Here is a 20,476-nt window from a genome sequence, read left to right on the forward strand (position 1 = left end):
GGCGTCATCAGTGCAGAAGAAACAGCCACAATTTAAACCAAAAACCAACAAATCATCCGTCAGACACAGGGGGCCATTCTGGGGATGAATTGGAGAGTTTTGGTTGTAGTGTTGGATCTCTGACCTGGACCAGTCAAACCAAAGCACAACAACCAGGCTGCTGATTGGTCTTATCCCGCCGCAGCACACAGCGCAGGAGTGCCTCTGTGCACGTCTAAAGGGGCGAACCTGAGAGGGGATGTGAGGAATAAAGGCTGAAGAAGAGTTAAAGAGTAATTCAGAATTTGAAGCTTTGCTCGGGCGGTGTCAGAGAAATGCAGCTGAAGATCTAAAACAGACTCCTGGCAGGTGATTCCTCTAAATCATCACTGCTGATGAAGATCATTTTCAGATGTGTGATAAATGTTGATGATGAAATTGACCAAATGAGTGCGAAGGAAGAGACGAACGTTACTCTTCCAGCCTCTTGGAGAAGAGTTAATGTGACTACAGCCGGTAATAAATGTTTCCTTTAAGCACTGTTTCAGCTTTTCTTTCATTCCTGATGAAACAACTAAACGTCTACATGTTGATCTCTGAATAAACTTTTCTGTGTGAGTTATTGTTGTACTGCTGCTCTTCGTCAGATTTCTCAGGTTTCCATCGTTCTGAGTTGTCATGTTTTCTTCCTCTCCAGGTGAAGGTGTTGGGACACAGATGGTGTTATGATAGCTGGTGTCGACACAGCCTGTCTGTTCCAGGCCGTCAGGAGACGGATGTGGAGCAGGTTCGTGCTGGACTTGTAAGCAAATCCTCTCATTTGGCTCTTCTAACCACAGCAGTTCTTCTTCCTTTTTGTTGTTTTATTGGTGAAGGCTCAAAAGTCACACAGTATGAACTACTTACAAAGACTAATGTGGCCGACTGCTCCGTGTGTGTGAAGACACAGAACAAAAGCGGAGTGAGGAGAAAATAAAGCACAGCGTGCTGCAGCAATTACACAGTCTGTCAAAGCACGGCGGGAGGAAGGGCTCAGTTCCTCCTCTGACCGAGTGTACACACACACACACACACACACACACACACGCGCACACGCGCACACGCACACACGCACACACGCACACATGCACACACGCACACACACACACACACACACGCACACACGCACACACGCACACACACACACACACTGATAAAGGCTTTGGTAAGCCACAGGAAAGAAGGAAGACTCAGCCCATGTGTGACCCTGTTGACCAAACCAATTTTCCCCTTGTCAAGCAGTCCACTGCTGTGAGTGGCTGTGTGTGTGTGTGTGTGTGTGTGTGAGTCAGAATGGACTGCAGAGTGTGTACTAATAATGTACTGAAGGAACAATGCAACAGACCGCTCCAAAGGGAATACAGGATCCTAAATACACACAGTTAACGCAGTGTGTGTGTGTGTGTGTGTGTTTGCATGTCTAATACCACACAGATTCTTACAGCTACAGTTTGCTGTCTGCTCAGCAGGCTAATCTCATCACATCATAAAGTCATCATTTAGTTAATCTCCAGTTAATCCAGCAGATTTCAAACCACTTTTTTTATTATCCACATTTGACTCGTGTGCAGTCCAGAATTTTCCAAACCATCCTTCACAAGGTAATATTCTTTTTGCATATAATGTACATATATGTTATATTACTTTTATTGTCTATTTGTTCTTCTCTACATCTCCTTCCAGTGCCGTGCACAGACATTTTGAAGGGCAGGGGTGAAAAGGACTTCACTTGAGCACGCGTTTTGGCGTCCAAGAGGGCACTTTAGTACGCGTATTTCAACATTTGGGCCACAAGGCCTTCTTATTCTTGCCGTCTGTAAGAAATGAATCCACCAAATCAATGAAGCTTTTATTTAGTCTTATCTTAAAGTGGACTGATGAGATAAATCATTTTTCTCTTTTGAAAGCTAGGCGCTATAACTCAAGTACGAGTGTATGATGTTAACTTTCCAGTTCAAATGAAGGAAACCAAGCTGATATCAGAGTGATCAGGCTGTACTGAGAGCAGGTGGAAGCCACATGACACGATCCACCTCTGGCCCCTAGAACACATTTTAAAACTACGAGCAGTTACACCTGAATAAGCTGGTGCACAGACAGCAGACGCTATCCTGAACACTCACACATCAGCATCGTTATCAGGTGGTCTGGGTGCATGTAAGCGTCTGTGTTTGCATCAGACAGTTTCTGGAAACATTCGGATGTTCTGCTTTTTGTAGTTTTAATTGTCTGTCTTGTATTTGGTTGTATAACTTGTTCCAGCCGTATCATTCTATGTTACATCATTTTCTCCTCTCACTGTTTCATCCACTACTCGTATTGAACCTCCCCTTATCATCACATATGAAAGACCAGAGGACTCTGTGTGAACTCCTGTAAACACACACACACACACACACGTGTTAGCGCAGGCTGTCGCTTCATTTAGCTGCTGTTCCTCTTTACAGTCCTGAGCGATCGCTGACTCAATCAATAATTTTATTTCTGCATGACCTTTACACTATCAAGTGTGTGTGTGTGTGTGTGTGTGTGTGTGTGTGTGTGTGTGTGTGCGTCTTACCCTCCATGTACTGATTCACTGAACCAAGTTTCTTATCTAAAGTGGTTTTGGTGAGCCGGCAGCGTCACATGTGCACAGCTGTAAATCTCTGCAGAGCCACTTTAGTGTGTGAGTGTTGACTCATACGAGTGTGTTCATAAACAGCTCTTCAACTCTAAACGTTGGGTTTAAACCTCTCTTATCTAATTCTGTTGTAATGTGATGGCTTGATTTACATTGCTGAACACCTTTAACATAATCACACATATCTATTTTTACCAGATCCCAGCTCGGCTCTCCATATTGCCACCTGAAAACAGAGACTGTCTCTTGTTTTGACAGTGACATTTTTTATCATTAATGTTTTATTGAACTTTAGTTGCATTACAACAGCAGCATGGAATAAACCCTGACAGTGACTCGCTCACTCTGGCCCTTTTCCTCGGCTCTAGGAATAACTGGAGAGGCTCTATTTTCGACTGGATTTTCCCTTTGAAGTCACTGTGATGTGAGCTTTGTCCTCGTCCAGGCTCTTTGTTTACACCCATTACAACAGAGACACAGGCTACCTTTCACGCCTTTAATCAAACCTGATGAATGTCAGATACTCATCACTTCATGGTATTTATAGTGCTCGCACTCCTGGCATGGAAAGCAGTGAAAACTGAACTCCTGACACTACCTGTGTTAAAACTGTGGTCCCGACCCTGAACCAGTGCAGCTGATCAGAGCAGAACCAGTTAAAGATGACGTCAAATAACTAAACTCGTAGTAAACATTCGTTGTTTCAGGTCAGCGAGGATCAAGACTAGATTTGAACTGTGGCGGCCGGTCCAGCACCTGGACTGTTGTCCCGAAGACATTCGACCACAGCTTTGGAAGTTAGACCGAGCTTTAACTTTCTTGCTGATTAAATTAAGTCGGTGTTGGAGGACAGAAACTAAAAATCTTACTGGACTCAACCTTCAATCAGCAACTTCTTGTCACACCGCGGTGAGGTTTGTCTTGTCATGGGGTTGTTGTCTTGTCATTTCCTGTTTTATTTTGAAGGCCTAACTCTCCTCTCGTTTCAGAGCACTTGCCCTTCCTCATGTGTCCCGTGTGTCCGCCCTGATCACCTGTTGTCTCCACCTGTTCCTGATTACCCTCCACGTGTTAAATAGTCTGCGTCTCCCTTGTCTTGTGCCAGTGTGTCTTTGTCCGTCGGCGATTCACCCGAGCCTGTCTTCTCCCTTGCCCGTACCACAGCCACAGTTATTGTCCGTAAGCTCTTGATTCCTCTTCGTGAGTGTTTTTTGTTTGTACCTTTGATAACTTAGTGTTTGGTTTATTTTCTCTGTTAATATCATAGCCGAATTGTTTTCCTCTTGATAGAGTGATTTTCTGTTGTAGTAGTTTTGTTATTTAGTTTCCAGTTCCTCCATTATTTAGGAGTGTATTTTGAGTTTATTGTTTTCCTTACCCAGTCTCGTTTAGTCATTTACGTTTTCATAGCTGTTTGAGTTTCCTCCTTCGGGAGTGTCTTTTGTTTCTAGTTTTCATAGCCATAGAGTTTCTTCGTTATTCCTCTGAGTGAGTGTTTTCTGTTCTTTGTTATTTTTCTTTTTATAGATATTATTGTTGATATAGCTTTTGCCTAGATTAATTTCATAGCCGGTTTGTTTAACACTTCGCGAAGTGGTTCTTGAGTGTTACAATAAACAACTGTGTGAACTGATCTCTGCGTCTGAGTCCTCTTCTGAGTCCCGGCCTGACACTTCTATTGTAGCATCCCAAGTTAGTTGGTGGGATAACCTCCCATCATGCATCGGGGCAAGAGACCCATGAATATAAGTTTCATTTTAAGTGTGTTCCTGCTGTCCCGCTGTTTTACACTGTATTCTGTAAAATGTCCACGTTTTCTCCAGGATGCCTTTGATATCCAGTTAGTAATTAAAAGTAAAAGCACAGAGAACATACAGCAGAGTCAGTCAGGTCCGAGGGTGACGTGGCCATCAATCCAAGAGTCGGCGGTCAGAGCTCGGCGCCTCTTAGCGGTGCTTACGGTGAGGTCAGAGTATCACACTGCGTGCTGCTGAATGGTTAATATGTGGTTCTAACTAAACAAGGAAACGACCCGTTCCAATCAGACTAAAGATAAAATCTAAACACTGAACTAAACGGACCGCCACGCATTTTCAAACTTCAAACATTCGCAAGTCAAACTCCGGACAGTTACATCACATCAGCGCACAACAGAGCGAAGGAGCGGCGCGTCGTGACCTCGTCATGTTCGTCATGATACGAAGACGGTGTGTGTCACACTGGTCGGACGTGATCCTGTCCTCAATCCTCCTCCTTCCATCTGTAGCTCTGCTCTCCCTCCTCAGAGCAGATTAGACCAGACCAAAGAGAGATTAAGATAGATATCCAGAAAATTCATTCTCTACGGTGAGTAAATAACCTTTACTTGGCCGTGTGTGTGTGTGTGTGTGTGTGTGTGTGTGTGTGTGTGTACATGTAAGGCGCTTTACTTGAGCACAGCAGGAGGATTGACGAGATGGCCAAAAGGGGAAAAGAGACGTGGGCGGTTGTTTTCCTCTTTCCGTCCCAAAGCCAATTTTCTCTCTGAGTGAATGAGGATTTCCTGAGGATAGAAGATAGGACTGTCTGTGCGCTCCGCCCGACACGCTGCACCACAGCGCGCGTTCACGGCTCGGCTGTCAGCGGCCACTACTGCAGGTTGTCGTGCCGACCTGCGCAGCGGGAGGTCACAGATGGGAATACACTACGGGTGGCTTGGTGTGAAAAAGCCCGGCCAGGCTGGAGCGTCTGCATCAGAGCCAGGCGGTGATAGAAAGTGTAAAGTTTAAACAGCTGAATCTGGACGGAGGCGGTTATTGTAGTGAGAGCGAGGGCCGGGTTACACGAGAAAAGAGGTGGCTCGCACGACGTGTTGTCATAAAACCCCTAATCCAAAGTCAGGAAGGTGTCGGGCGAGTCAAAGCTTTTAGAAAGTTGCTGTTATGGAGGCTGAGACTGATGACTTTTTTCATCGTTATGTTTTCTGTATAACTTGAAATGCTCAGTCCAAGGTGCTGGAGAATAAAAGCCCACGATCACACAAGGCAGAGCAACACAGCAAATCCTCACGTTTGACAAACTGCAGCCAGAGAACGTTCAGCATTTATCTTGGACAATCACTCGAGATCAATCAATTCGATTCAATTTGATCCATAAAGCTCAAAATCACAGCCGCAGTCGTCTCAGGACACTTATGGAGCAGGTACAGACCAAACCCTTCATCTACACTGCTACAAATCAACGGGCTAAGAGATTAGCTGCACAAATCATCATTTATATCCATCTACATGTTGTTTTGTCAGGTCTGAGACACAGAGACAGTCTGCTGTCAGAGACTGAATCAAACTTCTTCTAAGAATCAAACACGCTCAGTGTGAATGAACGGTTTGTGATTACAGTATTTCCTTGTTTTTCACGGGGGTTACGTTCCAAAAAGAACCCGTGATAGGCAAAATCTGTGAAGTAGAAACCTTTATTTTATTTTTTTTTTTACAATTATTGTACAATTAAATACTGTATTATACATTGAAAGAAAGAACAAACCATTTTACAGGCTCAAGCATTTGTTTCACAAATAAAAGTACTTTAGAAACGTTTTTCAACAAATAACTTCTGTACTGTACTGTCAAATAATAATTTTAATCATCGATGTGAACAGAAGGCTTCAAATTGCGGAGATTAGCACCGCCCACCGCGACCCGAGTGATTGGATTAAACGGGAGAAAATTGAAAATGATTATGAAAAAAAATGCAAAGTACAGTCGGACAAATAGTGACTCAGGTGTATTTCACTGCTCTTCAGACTGAGCCGCTGCATCCTGACTCCGCTCTGCAGTGTTTTCTTCTTCTGAAGCCCGCGGTGCAGGTGTGTTTGTTCGGGAGAAGAACATAGTGACAGGCAAAACCCGAAATTACAAGAGAATTTGCACGTACGTAATGTAAATTTGGCGAGCTGTTTTACGTACGTGTACATATTAAACTGCAACGTTATTGACGCACAGGTAGAGAAGAAGCGGAGTGACTTTTTAGCCAATCAGAATGCAGAACACAATGCACGATGCAAATCCGTGAAGTAGCGAAACCGTGAAAAGTAAACCGCCTTATAGCGAGGGATCACTGTATTTACAAAAGTAAAGACACACAGAGATAAAACAGCGCCTACACGAAGGCCTGACCCCTACTCTTCCTCATTTGTGAATGAAAACTAGTTCTGGCGGTTCTACAAGATTTCACCATTTGGTGGATGCTAAGCTACAGGGGCAACCTGCATATATATTCAGCATGAGAAGACCCGCCGGACATCAAACCCCCAACCCTGCCTGTGCCTCAGTCGATCCACTCAGATACACACAGAAAGTAATCCACTAAAGATCCATCCTGCTTCCTGTCCTGCTGCTCTCTCATCCAGTGGCTGCACACTGAAGTGGAGTGTGTGTGTGTGTGTGTGTGTGTGTGTGTGTGTGTGTGTGTGTGTGTGTGTGTGTGTGTGTGTGAGCGAGCAAGCGAGCGAGCATCACACTTGACGAGCGTCTGATTGGACGACGGGAGGCGGTCTGTCAGTGTGGGTTGCCCTTGACCTCTTTGTTCATGAATGTGCGTTTGTGTGATGCTGCCTGTGGGCGTCCTCCACCAGGAGTCTGTCCATCATCCGGCCGTCCCTCGTGTCTCAGTCCCACTGCAGTCAGTTTGCATTTGAGCCTTGCGGGAAACATTTCAGTGCATTAAAAAGTTAAAATGAAACGATGTACTTTAAAGTAGCGTTGCGGCGTCAGAAGTGATGAAGACCACTGTACTTCCTCACTAACTTCCTGCATGCCATGTACAGATATTAGATAGCCAGTCTGCCACTGCCCCGCAGCTTCCTGTCTCAGTCAATCCTCGTTTCACTGAGTCATTCTATCTCTCCTCGGTGTAAAGCCGTTTCCTCGTGCCGGCCATGCAGCGACTGCAACACACTGAACCTCGACATCTTCCCTCTCTGCTGTATTTTCCATTATCTGAGCCACTGGCTGAAAGATGGACCCCGTCCCCGTTTCTTCATGCCTCGTCTCATTTGTTATTCTCGACACTGCACCTCTTCTGTGTCTTCTCCAGCTCCAGATGTGGTTTGTGTGGGTGCGTGGACATCTGGAATTGGTGGGGTTTTTTGGCTCTGTCTAATTGCAGCGCGGTGCATGCTAATTAAAAGCAAACGACTGAAACTGCGGTAACACATGTCAGACACGTATTCCCTCCTTTCACTGAAAAAACACTTTACTGATGCAGTACTTCAAATATAACTGCACAGTTGTAGTTTTTATCTTGTCACGCTCCTCACTCATTGAGAACATTATTATGCAGCTCTTGAGGGGTGCTGGTTGCTGGTTGAGGGTATTTTTAGCGCCTCCATGCAGAGCCAGAAGGGGAGCACGAGTGAGTGAAGTGGACTTAGTATCCGTGGTGGACTGAAGGGACCAGCTCAGGCCCTGTTCAGCTAAATGTCACATGGAGGCTTTTCACACTGTTTCTTAGCCACAGGCTAACCTCAATCCCAGGCTGGAGAAAGCCCTGAGCTGTCTTAGCCTAATTTTATTCACTGCTCATGATTCATTCACTGCGGGCTAACAGGAAGCACTGGGTCATGACTCACACTGTGACGTGAAGGCCTCCAGTGAACATCTTCAAACCGCTGACGAGCACGTGACTCGTTTCAGTGTGAGGACATTAAACATTGAATTGATCGGTTCTAATGTCGACTCACACCAGCGATCGCAAAGCTCCCTGTGGATAGGAGAGGGGCTCAGCCCGTCCTGGGGGTGCTGTTAGTCCGAGGCTAACGAGGGTCCGGGGCTGAGCACAGAGTGAACGTCACAACTTGCTCATTTGGACACAAATAATAAAAAGCACATGTGACAGGTGTCAGTAAAGTAAAGGAGCTTTATAATGTGATTTTACAAACGAGCAGCTGTTCAACTTCCCACCCTGTCAGCCACATGGCGCAGCAACACCTCAGAAAGTTACGCACAACTCGACATCCGCCGTTTCCAAACTTCACCGCAGGAACTGTGTTGTGTCTGCGAGCCTGTCGTGGTGTCTCTGCCTGGATCTCTCCTTCAGTCTGCGCTGCATCGTGTCACATCAGACTGATACACTCCTCGTAATCACTGTAACACCGAGATATTTGTAGGCTTTGGTATCAGGCAGCAAACTGGGAGATGACTTTTCACTGCGGAGTCGACACGACAGCAGCACTGGCGTCCTTTAATGAATGTGAAAGCATGGTCAGACTGAATCCAGAGCAGTCTGAAAGCTTCGAGGACCTCTATCGTAGTCCACTCACAGTCCACTCAAACAGTATCGCTAATCAGTAATTGTATGACTTGGAAGCGGAAACATGAATGCTCGCCTGATTGCAGATCAGAGTGTGCTGAGATCTGTGAGTTTATTTGGGAAAAGCGATCTTTATTCAGGCCGGTCGATTAGCAGAAGGAACTGGCAAAGTGGGGCCGTGCTGTCCTGAGCCAGGCTGGTGCCATCACATCAATCGCTGACAATACGGAGGAAATGAATCAAGGCCCGGCGACAGGAACCAGAAGTTCAGCTGATTTCTGCTGAACGGCCAAACCGTGCCAGGCCAGATCAGTCAAACACGGATCTGCGCCGTCGTTTCTGTTGCCGACCACAGCTACCGGAGGGAGGCGCTGAGTGGCGTCAGCCGGTCACCAAAGGTTATCAGACCAGACGTAACGATGCATCTCTACGTGCATGTTTTCTGCACGGTTAACTCGTTCTGTACATTTCATCCTGTATGTGTGACTTAATGAGTCAGAGACGTCACAGTTAGACGTCAGAGGGAGGACTGACGCCTCTCTGTGGCTGACTCCGACAGCTGAGGCCTCATATTTACTTTGAGGGTGTTGTCCCTCATTTTTTACAGTGTACAGCAGTCGCTCTGCGAAATATTCAGTTATTCAGCTTTATGTTGTCATGTGCTGAGCTTACACTAACACATCTGCCTTCACACTGAGAGAGCAGTACGAGTTAACAAACGAGTCTTCCTCTACGATGGATTAACCACTTCAACAGACTGATGCTGTGAAATAAATCACATTGTACCGCTCCTGTCAGTTCCCTCACCTGCAGAAATGTATATATTTTGTCGTTTTGATAAATGTCACCACCGTCCAGCTGCCACAGATGGTCTGTGTCTAAAGGAGATCCACGAGACACCTGAGAATCAAGCCTCTGATTTGTTTTCCAGCGACAGGATATTCTTTTAATCTGAGTTGCTCTAAAGGATGAGAGAGGCGGCCGGGACACTCATCCCTGCCATCAGCAGATTACTGTGTCAGACACAACTAAAGGAGATTGGGATTAGTTTTCATCACAATCAAGCACCATCATTGCTGTTCATTATAATCATCCTAGAGGATGAAAACGTCCTCTTACGACGACCAGCGGATCCTCACAGCACGGGTCTGATGGTTCTCGTACACTCTAACCTGAATTTACACATTACAGTCACCTCATGATGGAGTCCTACAGGCCTGCAGGGGGTTTGTAGTGATTAAGCACAGTGACAAAGTGTTGACCCTCGCTCCATCCTCATCAATCATGACACTATCACCTGTTACCAGTCAGCCTGTTCACCTGTGGAATGATCCAAACAGGTGTTTTTGGAGCGTTCCACATCTTTCCCAGTCTTTAGCTGCTCCTGTCACAACGTGTTTGATACGTGTTGCTGCATCAGATTCAGAATCAGCAGATATTTACAGAAATCACTGAAGCTGACGAGCTCAGACAGTAAATATGTTGGCTTTAAGGTTTTCACTGTTAGATTATTAATGTTTCACAGCGTCCTTTGGAATCAGGGTGGTTCTAACACCACTTCACAGAGAAGCTCAGATTTAGTGTTTCTGCTCTTTAAACAATGTGTTCTTCCCTGACATCACTAACTCCTCCATCCCTCCCCCCATTACTCTCACTGCTCTCTTCATCCAAACCTGTGCAATAACATTATTCCACTGACCTCATGTCTTCATGCTTTCCTTCCTAGATTAATTCCGTTTCCAATATTTTATTGCTTCTTGCTATGATTTATTTTCTTATTAGGATATTTCTCTTATTTATTCACTGATTCCTTCCTCAGTCCTTCCCTTTTGTTCTCAACTCCTCTTTGATTTCTAATATCCAATTTCCTGACCTCCATTCCTCTACCCTTTAGTGCTCTTTTAATTTCATTCCTTTATTATTTTCATTTCTTTTAATCCCCAGTGTTTGTTCTCCTACCGAGCTGCATCCTAAATCCACACTGCACACTAATTCTCAGTGGATGATGAGCATATAGTTTGTTCGCCCGGGGAAAGTGCAGCCAGTATGCACGGCTAAAAACCTCTTGGTTTTTGATTGTACGCTCTTCCCCCACAATGCAATGCACAAGAGAAAAGAGGAGCTGCTCACACCTGAAAGACTGTATTGTGGATGGTGGAACAGCTCCAAGAACACCTCAGAAAATAGAAGAAATAATATGAATTTTGCTCTTTTTTGGCAGCAGCTGTCTGAAGCCAGGGTTTGATTGACGTTCAGAAGTGTTATATCATTTCCTGTTGGACTCAAACAGTTAAGTAGGTTGATTTCTTGCACACTAACTGAAAACAGTAAAGATTAAAACTGTCAGCATTAGTAAGATAAGCACAGAACTGTCCCTCTGTTTTCTTCCTTCTATGGTTTCAAATTTCTTCCCTTCATTTCGGGTCATTTCCTCCATCAGTCATCACCTTCGTCCCTACTTCCTTTTTTCCTTAACAATATCTTCCTTCATGCACTGCTTCCTCCTTCCTTTTGCTCCTCTCTGGCTTTTCTCTCTTTCATTCTTGCTGCAGTCCGTCCTTCCTCCGTCCTTCCCTCCGTCAAGCACTTAGCTTTGATTAGTGGGAGGACTGGAAGCCGCCTACTTTGTTGGTCTCTCCATGCTTTTTGCCTTCCTTCCTACCATCCTTCTCTTCTTCCCTTTCTTCCTTGGATGAGGCTACATGCTGTGATCTGTATGCGGGCGGCGGCGTTAAAAGCCTGCCAGCAGGGTGCACACAGCCAGGACCAGCTGTACTTTTACTGATCAAATTTTCATCAAAGGCTCAGGTCTCTTTGAGCCGGAGCCAGACTGAGACCGACAGGGAGAGACGGAGGCACTGCTCTCCTCTACCTGCTCCTTCTGTCGGCGTCGACCTCCTCTCGCCACCCTCTGACCGCTCATCATCCTCCCTGAACCCGGCAACTCTCCCTATTTCCAAAATTCAGTGATGGACTTCAACCTCTGACTTCCAGCTAAATTAAAAAAAAACCATGTGACGATGAGGAGGAGGAGAGAACGATTCATCGAATATCTTCATGTTTGATTTCAGCTAATGTGTGAACACTGAAAGCAGTTTAACTGTGGGCTGAAGTGAAAATGACACTGACAGCAGTTAAAAAGCCTGAACGTACACAGCAGGCACACCGACTGACACAAAACCTCAACCGCTCTGACATCAGCTGCTTCTCCTCTCACTCTTTAAACGACACTTCAGCTGCTTTCAGAGCTTAAACTACTGCTGTGGTTTATACTGATCAGCAGCTTGATTAGTTTATCTTATTTAGCCTGTTTGCAGTTTTAGCAGCTGAAGTTGTTAGTTAAATTGAGCAAATTTAAGCCTTTTGTAGTTGTAATTCTTTGGTTTTAAGAAGCTGAAATGTTTTAGTCATTTAAATCCTCCACAACATGTTCCAGTCAACACAAACCAAATGTTAATGACTGACCTACCAACACGCAGTAATCCAGCTGATTCTAACGAGCACAGGTAGAACTAATTAGTGGAATCAGCTGGTTTAATGCTTTTTCTATCTGTGTCATTCCCCTTTATTGCACAAAAGTGTTTTTTTTTCATCTGTTATTGAGTGAATACCGATGGTCTCAATTTAAATTCTCAGTCTCAATGAAAAAACTGTTGCCGTGCTGAATACTTATTTCCACACTGCGTAGTATCTTTCTAACGGTTACACAAGTACATAATATAAAAATAATACAGGTTCCACAGAGGACAGCGCTCGTCAGGGCACGCACTGTGATGTTATCCAAAGACATTCACGTTAATGTTAACTGAAAGAAAAGAAAATGAAAATCGGTTTTCAGTTTGTCGTGATGGAGTATATCGAGTGGCCTGGGATTAACAAAGTCTGCTATCGCCGATGAATCCATTTTCCAATTCAGACAGCAAACCTGCAGAATGCAGGAGAGGTCAAGAACAGTCTGTGAGGTTTGTATTCGTCTCCATTCAGCTGACAGCCTCTCTCTGCTCGGTGGTCTCTGGGTTTGAGGGTTTAACATCTTCTCGGGGGGTCAGGCACAGTCTCATCTAACAGATGCTCCAAATGGGGAGTTACATAACGCCTGACCAGTGTTCAATTAGTCCACGTTGTTATAAATATATGAGTCTGCAAATGCACCTGCTGCAAAGCTCCACTTTATCTGCAGGAGCTTTTATCAGGGAGGGCTGGATTTACAGGAAAAGCAGAGTGCTCTTCTCAAAAAACTCACGAGACAACTCAGATTAATAAACTGAATTAATCCTGATTAAGGCATAACTGCTCGACAGTCTTTCATTTACTCAACGTTTGCTCGTGAAGGAGGACCAAGACCCAGTTTTACAAGACACAATCAATCAATGAATAATAACGACAGTGTCATCGTGTGTGTGCTCTTAATTTAAAACTTTACCACTAATCCTGGAGATAATCTTAAATTTACATTTGGATCGCAGCTTTAAACACTGACGGGACGTCCTACATTGTTAGAGCCAGTCAATTAAACGATTAGTCAATCGAAACAAAACTGATCGGTCGTCTTTGAAGCAAACATGACAAAATATACCCAGCTGGCAGCTTCGTTCCAGCCCTCCTCCCCCTCTGCACGTCTTCACAATTTTAAAGTGGATTTAATTGGAATTGAAATGTAATTAAAAATTTGCCAGTGCAAGCTCAGTTAATTCCAGTACTCCCAGTTATCTTTCACTGGACCCAGCAGCATTGATGCGGTTTGGTCTTTTGTTCCCAGCCCCCCCCTTCAGTGTCCACCCAGCAGTCTCTTAGTCCAACATGAACAGTCCTTTAGAGGACTTCACCAGCAGCAACATTCAGTCATCCTGTCCTTTAACAGCCTTCCACCAAGGCCACCCAGCAGCCATCCATCTGCCCCCTCCACCCTCAGGGGGCCCTGACCTGCAGCTGAAGGACAGGGCCCCCTCGGGTCTACGATACAGAGAGGTGAAATGGAGCTCAGAGTGACTGCTGACAAATGATGAGGAGTCACAGTTTACCTCCACTCTTTCACACCTGTTGAAAGGATGATCGGTTCAGACGATCGGCGAGCTGCCGTTTCCCAGGAGCCTCTCTTCACTGGATGTCAGTGAGGTCAGAGTAGGAAGCTCGATGCGATTGGCCGATGGGTCGACCAGTGTGGAGCTTCATCACATGGATGTCAATAAAGCAGCGAGAGCTTACAATCCTCCATATTGATCTCCACTTTAGAGTTCAAATGCTCTGTTGATTAATTAATTGGTTAATCAACAGAAAATCTATCATCGATTGATCTGATAACAGATTAATTATTGGACACATTTTCCAGCAAAAAATGAAAATTACTTCCTCGTCCCAGCTTTTGATTTGCTTTTCTTTCTCTTCATGTTATAATAAACTTGATTTTTATGGGTTTTATGCGTTTGTTGGAGAAAACAAGCCATTTAAAGCAACATCACCTCTTTTTTTTCAGGGAGAGAGCGTGTGTGTGTGTGTGTGTGTGTGTGTGTGTGTGTGTGTGTGTGTGTGTTAAAGCATTGAAATGCTCATTGTGTTTGGAAATGGGTTTTGCTAGCAGAGCACTCCCAGTCTGACCTACAAGATCTCTGCCTGCCTACAAAGAAGCACTTAGCCTCGCAGCTCTGGATCAGATTTAAGACAGTGTGTATTCCCGTATTTGTGTATCAGAGTGAGGATCAAAGTGGCATCAGTCTGGAAGCAGAAATGAAATGTTTCAGTTTTCAGAAACACACTGTGCAGGAACCAGATTTCAGGAGGCTTTAAAGCTTTTCTGCAGCTGATCTGTGGAGTTCTTCATTCTGTGACGGGGTCTTATCGCTCATTAAGAGGCTGAGGCAGGTAATTATGAGAGAGAAAGAAGAGAAGGTATTGAGAAAAAGTGAGTTCAACACAAAATCCCTGCACTGGCAGAGCCGAACATGAGCTGAGTATAATGTTATTTTCACTAAGCAGATTCACACAGCAGGACTGGCACAACAGGTGAAGTGAGAAGCCTTGTGGAATCCTTCTCCTCTCTCATTTTTCTGAATAAAGCGAGTCTGGACAATCATTTTTCAGCACTCAGACACTTCAGAACATATTCTGCGTCCCCAGGCTGAAGGAAACACCACCTTTCTTTGTCCTGTCACCCATAAAAAGAATCTCTTCTAGTGCAACTGTGAAAAATGGCTGTTTTCTATATCATAGGCACCTTGCAGGCAACCGTAGGTTCACTAATGTTCTTACTTACACTCAGGACAGCGCTGTGTGCAGAACTGAAGGCCCAGTTTGACACATGGATAACACTGCTGTGTCCTTCACCTGTGCACAGCCCCACATGAAGCCACAACTATATTTCAGACCATCACACGAGCAGGGTTGGAGTTCTGACCCGGGAGTGAACCAACTGAACTCAGAAAGAGGGAACTTGGAAGGTGAACTTACCTTGGCACTCGCTAATGGGATACACTTATCTGTACCAGCCATTAGGGCATATTATGAAATACTATGAGCATATAAAAGCTCTCGTTCATTCACTCGGTCTCCCCCATCCATCATTTACTCAGTACCATCTGTTTCATCAGTCAGCCAACAGGCAGCAAGTTCCATCTTCAAGGTCTCCTTCACTGCAGGAGCGGCATGACAAAACACTACAGGAAGCTTCAGCATGGTCCTTACCTCCTTCCCTGACAGGTAGTAGGCAGACAGCAGACCTCCAACAAACCGGATGTTCACCTCAAACACAGACACCTCCGCATTCTGCAACAGGGACAAAGAAAAGCAAGAAGAGGAAAGTGAGTGAATGATGGAAGTGGCTCATCCGGCCACATTCAGCAATGTGCATGGTGTGTGCATTATGCATGCGTTCAGGGAGCATTGAGAGGTGGATACCTGCGCTGCATGAGTAGAAGTTTTGAACAGTTATAATGCACTGTGGGTGTGCGGAGTAGAAAACTGAGTTTATCTCTGTAGGAACACTGGAGAGGAGGGGCCACGTCGGCCGGTCCATCACTTCGGTCCTGAATAAAATAGCTGAGTGATTTTTTTGATGGATTGCTCTGAAGTGGTACGTTCTTCCCGGGGGTGGAACTATAAACGATTAATTTAGCGCAGGCATGTCCAAACTATTCCATAAAGGGCCGTGTGGCTGCAGGTTTTCGTTCCAACCAAGGAGGGGCACACCAGGCCAACCATCAACATCAAGGGATCCCTTAGTTATCAGCTGATTAAATGAGTCCAGCCTGGTGTGCTCCTCCTTGGTTGGAACGAAAACCTGCAGCCACACGGCCCTTTATGGAATAGTTTGGACATGGCTGATGTAGCGCCATCATCAGGTGAAAAAATAATGCAGATGGAGATGTTAGCATGCTAAAAAAAGCTACATTAGGACGCCTGAACACAGCAAACATTGTCGTTACGTATTAGATCTTCTGGTAAATAAATCAGGGCCCGTGCTGGGCGTCTCACAGAGCAGTGAAGGGCTCCACATCACCTCCAGAGTTAAAAAATCAATCCCTGGATACCACGCACTTCTGGCAGAGGAAATGGGATGAATAATAACAGAAATTGCTGGTGTTTGTAAAGCCATTTGTCTGTGCAGCAGAACAATGAAGCGTCATCTCTCCGTCCCGCTCTCTTCACGTCTTTATGAACAGATTCCTGAGTCAGAGGAAATTTCTGTGCTTGACTGACAGCTCTCATAAGTCACTGCTGTCAACCAGAGATAGGACAATAGACTCTGTGCTGCGGAAAAACAAATTATATGCCAGACAAATGTGTCCGTCATTCTCCCCCAGTCTGAATGACTGATTGAGCGGTTAGATTGTGTAGCTAATTCGTCCTAATTAAAATTTTATCATTTCCTCCATAAAACTCAGGCATCTGAGGTGCAAAAGGACAATATTATGTCTTCCTACTGCCTGCTGTCTATTAGCAGAGCAGTTTAAATGAGACAGAAGAGCGAGACGATGTGGAATATTCTGGAATGAACATTTTAGCTTAATTTGACCAGTGAATGTGGTACAAACACGTCTCTCTCTCCCGCCTTCCTGCAGCAGCATCACTGCTTTAAACTGCCGGACGACGACCCTCCGAGTCAGCGGCTGTGTGACGTTTTCTTGTTCCTGACGAAGCTGGCAGCCGAGGAGTCAAGTCTCCTGATGTGAACATTAAAGCCAATGCAGAGGGTGCACGAAACTGACGAAGCAGGGCCTTTTCCGAGCAGAAGACTAATGAGGACTTAAAGCAGATGAGTCGATGAGATAACAAGCAAACCAGATCAAAGTGGATCTTATGATCTTTCTGTGTTTGCTGTCACTGGACAAACTGTGCTGCTGCTCTTAAAGCTTAAAATAATAAAAAAGCTAAAACTTACATATAGTTTTATTATGAAAGGAAATGTTGACTTTCCTTTTTCCCATCATGCTTTGTGTTTCAGAGGAAGTCTCAGGAGTGTTATAAACCCTGTACTCTCACTCTTTCTCTTGAAATAGATTTCAAAGTGCTGCTTAACTGCTTGTGTAGAAATAAATGGCAGTGACCTGTGTGGCTCCTGCAGTGGGACTCTGAGTGAGCTGTTGGAGCCACGCTCATATTTTCTCAGGTTTTGTGATGCAGGCCACACAATATTTCATTCAGCGCACTTAAAATAGCCGAGAGTGAAGCTGAAGTCACGCCAGGTGCTGTTCCTACCAGAGACTAGTGATGTAGAGACTGACAGGTAACAGAAAACTAGTACAGCATCATGCAAGTTACGTCAGTCACCACGAGGCGAGCGACTTTAGCATGAGCAGGTAATGCTGCTTTGATTTACAGGAACATGACTGAAAACACTGACTTCAGAGGGAAGACACTGATCCAGGAACGGACACTCCTCTATCAGGACTGGCTGAAAAAATATCTGCTGGATCAACCTCAACCAAATTTCATGAAAACAGGCAAAAGAAACTGTGAGTGAAAGCTTGTTTCTCACACCTCGTTTTGAGATTATTAGTCTTAGTATTAAAAGTCTTGTAGAATTTTGCCGTTTCCTTCAGCCTCGTGTAATGCAACACTTCAGAATGTGCATAAAACACATGGATGGAAACGTGGCTACGGTGCGGTTCATAATCTTCTTTGGTGTGCCGAAATTATTTTGGCGCCGTGAAATCCTATTGGCTGAATGAAACTGGCTTTGAACAGCAGTGTATCGTCTTCATCGGATCCTGGACTGTGAATCCAGACACGTCACAAACCATCGGAGAGAGAGTTACACAAAACCAGTTATTCTTTGATCCCCGAAGACTGCAGACCCTTTTTAGGTGTGTAGGAAAACGATTTGGAACAGGAAAGATGGTTCTGAGAGATGTGACACACTGAATAGTGCTGAGTAAACTTCCTTTGGCTCGTGGTGCTGACGGAGTTCACGAGTGCCGGATCAATTCCATTCAATTCACTAAAATCTAGTAAAACCACCCACAACATCATATTTTTGGACCTTAATGGTTGTTGCACAATTTCCTCCTTAGCCAGCAGCTCTGTGGCAGCGAGCGGGTACAAACCATTAGTCTGGAGCCCACAGCTCCTGAGAAAAATGGTTTACACAGCAGTCAGAAAGCAGGCAGAAGTGTTTCCTCCCCCCGCCGCTGCTGTCAGCTTCCTGTGGATGTGTGTGCTGCCAGTTCAAAGCCAGCAGAACTCTGGTACTTTGCTTTGGGACAGTTATATTGATGTAGAAGTGTTGCATAAACACATCAAGTATATTTGGATTCCCTCCTTTCTCCATCTGTGACGTCACGTCTTCTTGGCCGAGTGTCCAGAGACAAACACTCCTGGCTGCTGTCATCACTGCTGTATTCATCAGGCTCGAACAGCCGCCCTCATCTCACCACCCTTTGTCTTTGTCTGCCTCCTGTCAGCTCGTCTACCTGAGACAAGGTGACCGTGCCTTCGCTTTAACGCTCCTGTGGTCCAATGCAACATTTCTAACGTTTAAATCTCCTCGGGGCGTACTTCACACACTGACTCTCCTGGATTTCCACTGTGTTGTTGTTGATGAGACATAACGTCAGCCCTGTTCTGTGATTCCACGTCATTTATCATGCTGTCAAATGCTTTTTTTTGCCTCCGTGATCCTTCACACAAACTTCTAGAGTAAAGTCAGGAGAAATGTACAAATCTATTCTTAGAAAACCAGATTTTAATAAGATTAGCAAACCTAAATAGATTTAAATAGACATCTTCCAGCTGTGGGTTCACGGTAAGTGCCTTCCCAGTCATTAAAAAACACTTATTTTAAAGCATATGCAGAAAGCATGGAGTATCAAAGGCAGCTCTAAACGCTGTGCTGCTGCAGCAGATCAGAAGACAATGGGCTCCACGCTGCGTGAGTGACAGGACGACTGCTGGTAAACAGAGGAAATAAGGCAGGATTATGCACGGGGGATCGTTGTGGCACTGGAAACTCAGGTGTGTGAAAAACCTCCACAAGTTGAATAAGGTGACGCGCTGAGCATCCACGGGTTTGCCTGAAGAGGATTAAAGCTAATCTGAAGGCGTACTCGACTTCAGGGCTTGATGATTATATGATGCCGGGCAGATGTACTCTTTGGTCCTGAGATACCTAAAGTGAAACACAGTCGTGTTTACAGCCACAGACGGTGTGTTTCTGCTCCCCCTTAATGAGGACTTCTTAACAGGGACTTTATAATGAGGATGGTTCTGCAATGAAGGCAGACATCAAAGGAAAGAGGCAAAGAGTGTGTGTTTTACTCACAGACATGCCTGCATGGTGCCGTGTGATCGGCCCATCAGTCCTTCAGGTATGTGCTGTGCTCAACGTACTACATCCACATATATATACGTATATCTACACATATCCCACTATCCCGATGACACCTTTTATCAGCTCTGTTCCTGTTCTGAAGATAATTTGCTCCAGATTTTTAACTTTTGAGAAAACACTTATGTAAATATCAATGCTTCTCTCAATCAGAAGCCCTTCGATGGCTGCTGACCTGAAAAGGTTTAAATCTGATGAATCAGCATTCCTGAAGTAAGTTCCATTAAAACCCCCGATGCTAACCTGCACCTTTCAATTCACTGAACGCCATTATCTGTGTGTGCGTGAGTGTGTTTTTGTGTGTGTATGTATGTAAATCACACAGGAAGGTTCTGTAACAGTCATTTTCTAGTGTTCGTGTATTTGTATGCACACACACGCACATGTACACACTTAAACACACTCAAACACTCTGCAACCAAATTAAACATTAAATAATGACAAACATGAGGAAGAAAGAAAGGGAGGAACACAGAAAGAGTTCGATTCCTTTCACTCATCCATCCAGCAGTGATTGAGTATGTTTTTGTGTGTGTGTGTGTGTGTGTGTGTGTGTGTGTGTTTTGTTCACGATCAGCAATAGGACGGAAAAAGGCCTTGATGTTGCTGCACTCAACCATCTGCCTGTCTGAGTCATTGATGTGTGTGTGTGTGTGTGTGTGTGTGTGTGTGTGTTCACACTGACAAGTAAACAGTAATCGGCTGAGATTCACGTATAGATTCATTCG

The 20,476-nt window shown here is 44.9% G+C and overlaps 1 protein-coding gene across 1 annotated transcript in view; it reads right to left on the reverse strand.

Moving 5' to 3' along the window:
• The window catches only part of man1a1 (mannosidase, alpha, class 1A, member 1), a 122,288-nt gene that overhangs the window by 47,601 nt on the left and 54,211 nt on the right, over window positions 1–20,476 (reverse strand). Inside the window, exon 4 of the mRNA XM_041958704.1 lies at window positions 15,608–15,688. Within this exon, the coding sequence (XP_041814638.1) occupies window positions 15,608–15,688 (81 nt within the window). The remainder of the gene's footprint in view (window positions 1–15,607; window positions 15,689–20,476) is intronic.

This window comes from Chelmon rostratus, chromosome 18 (assembly GCF_017976325.1).
Source record: "Chelmon rostratus isolate fCheRos1 chromosome 18, fCheRos1.pri, whole genome shotgun sequence".
Lineage (NCBI taxonomy): Eukaryota > Metazoa > Chordata > Actinopteri > Chaetodontiformes > Chaetodontidae > Chelmon > Chelmon rostratus.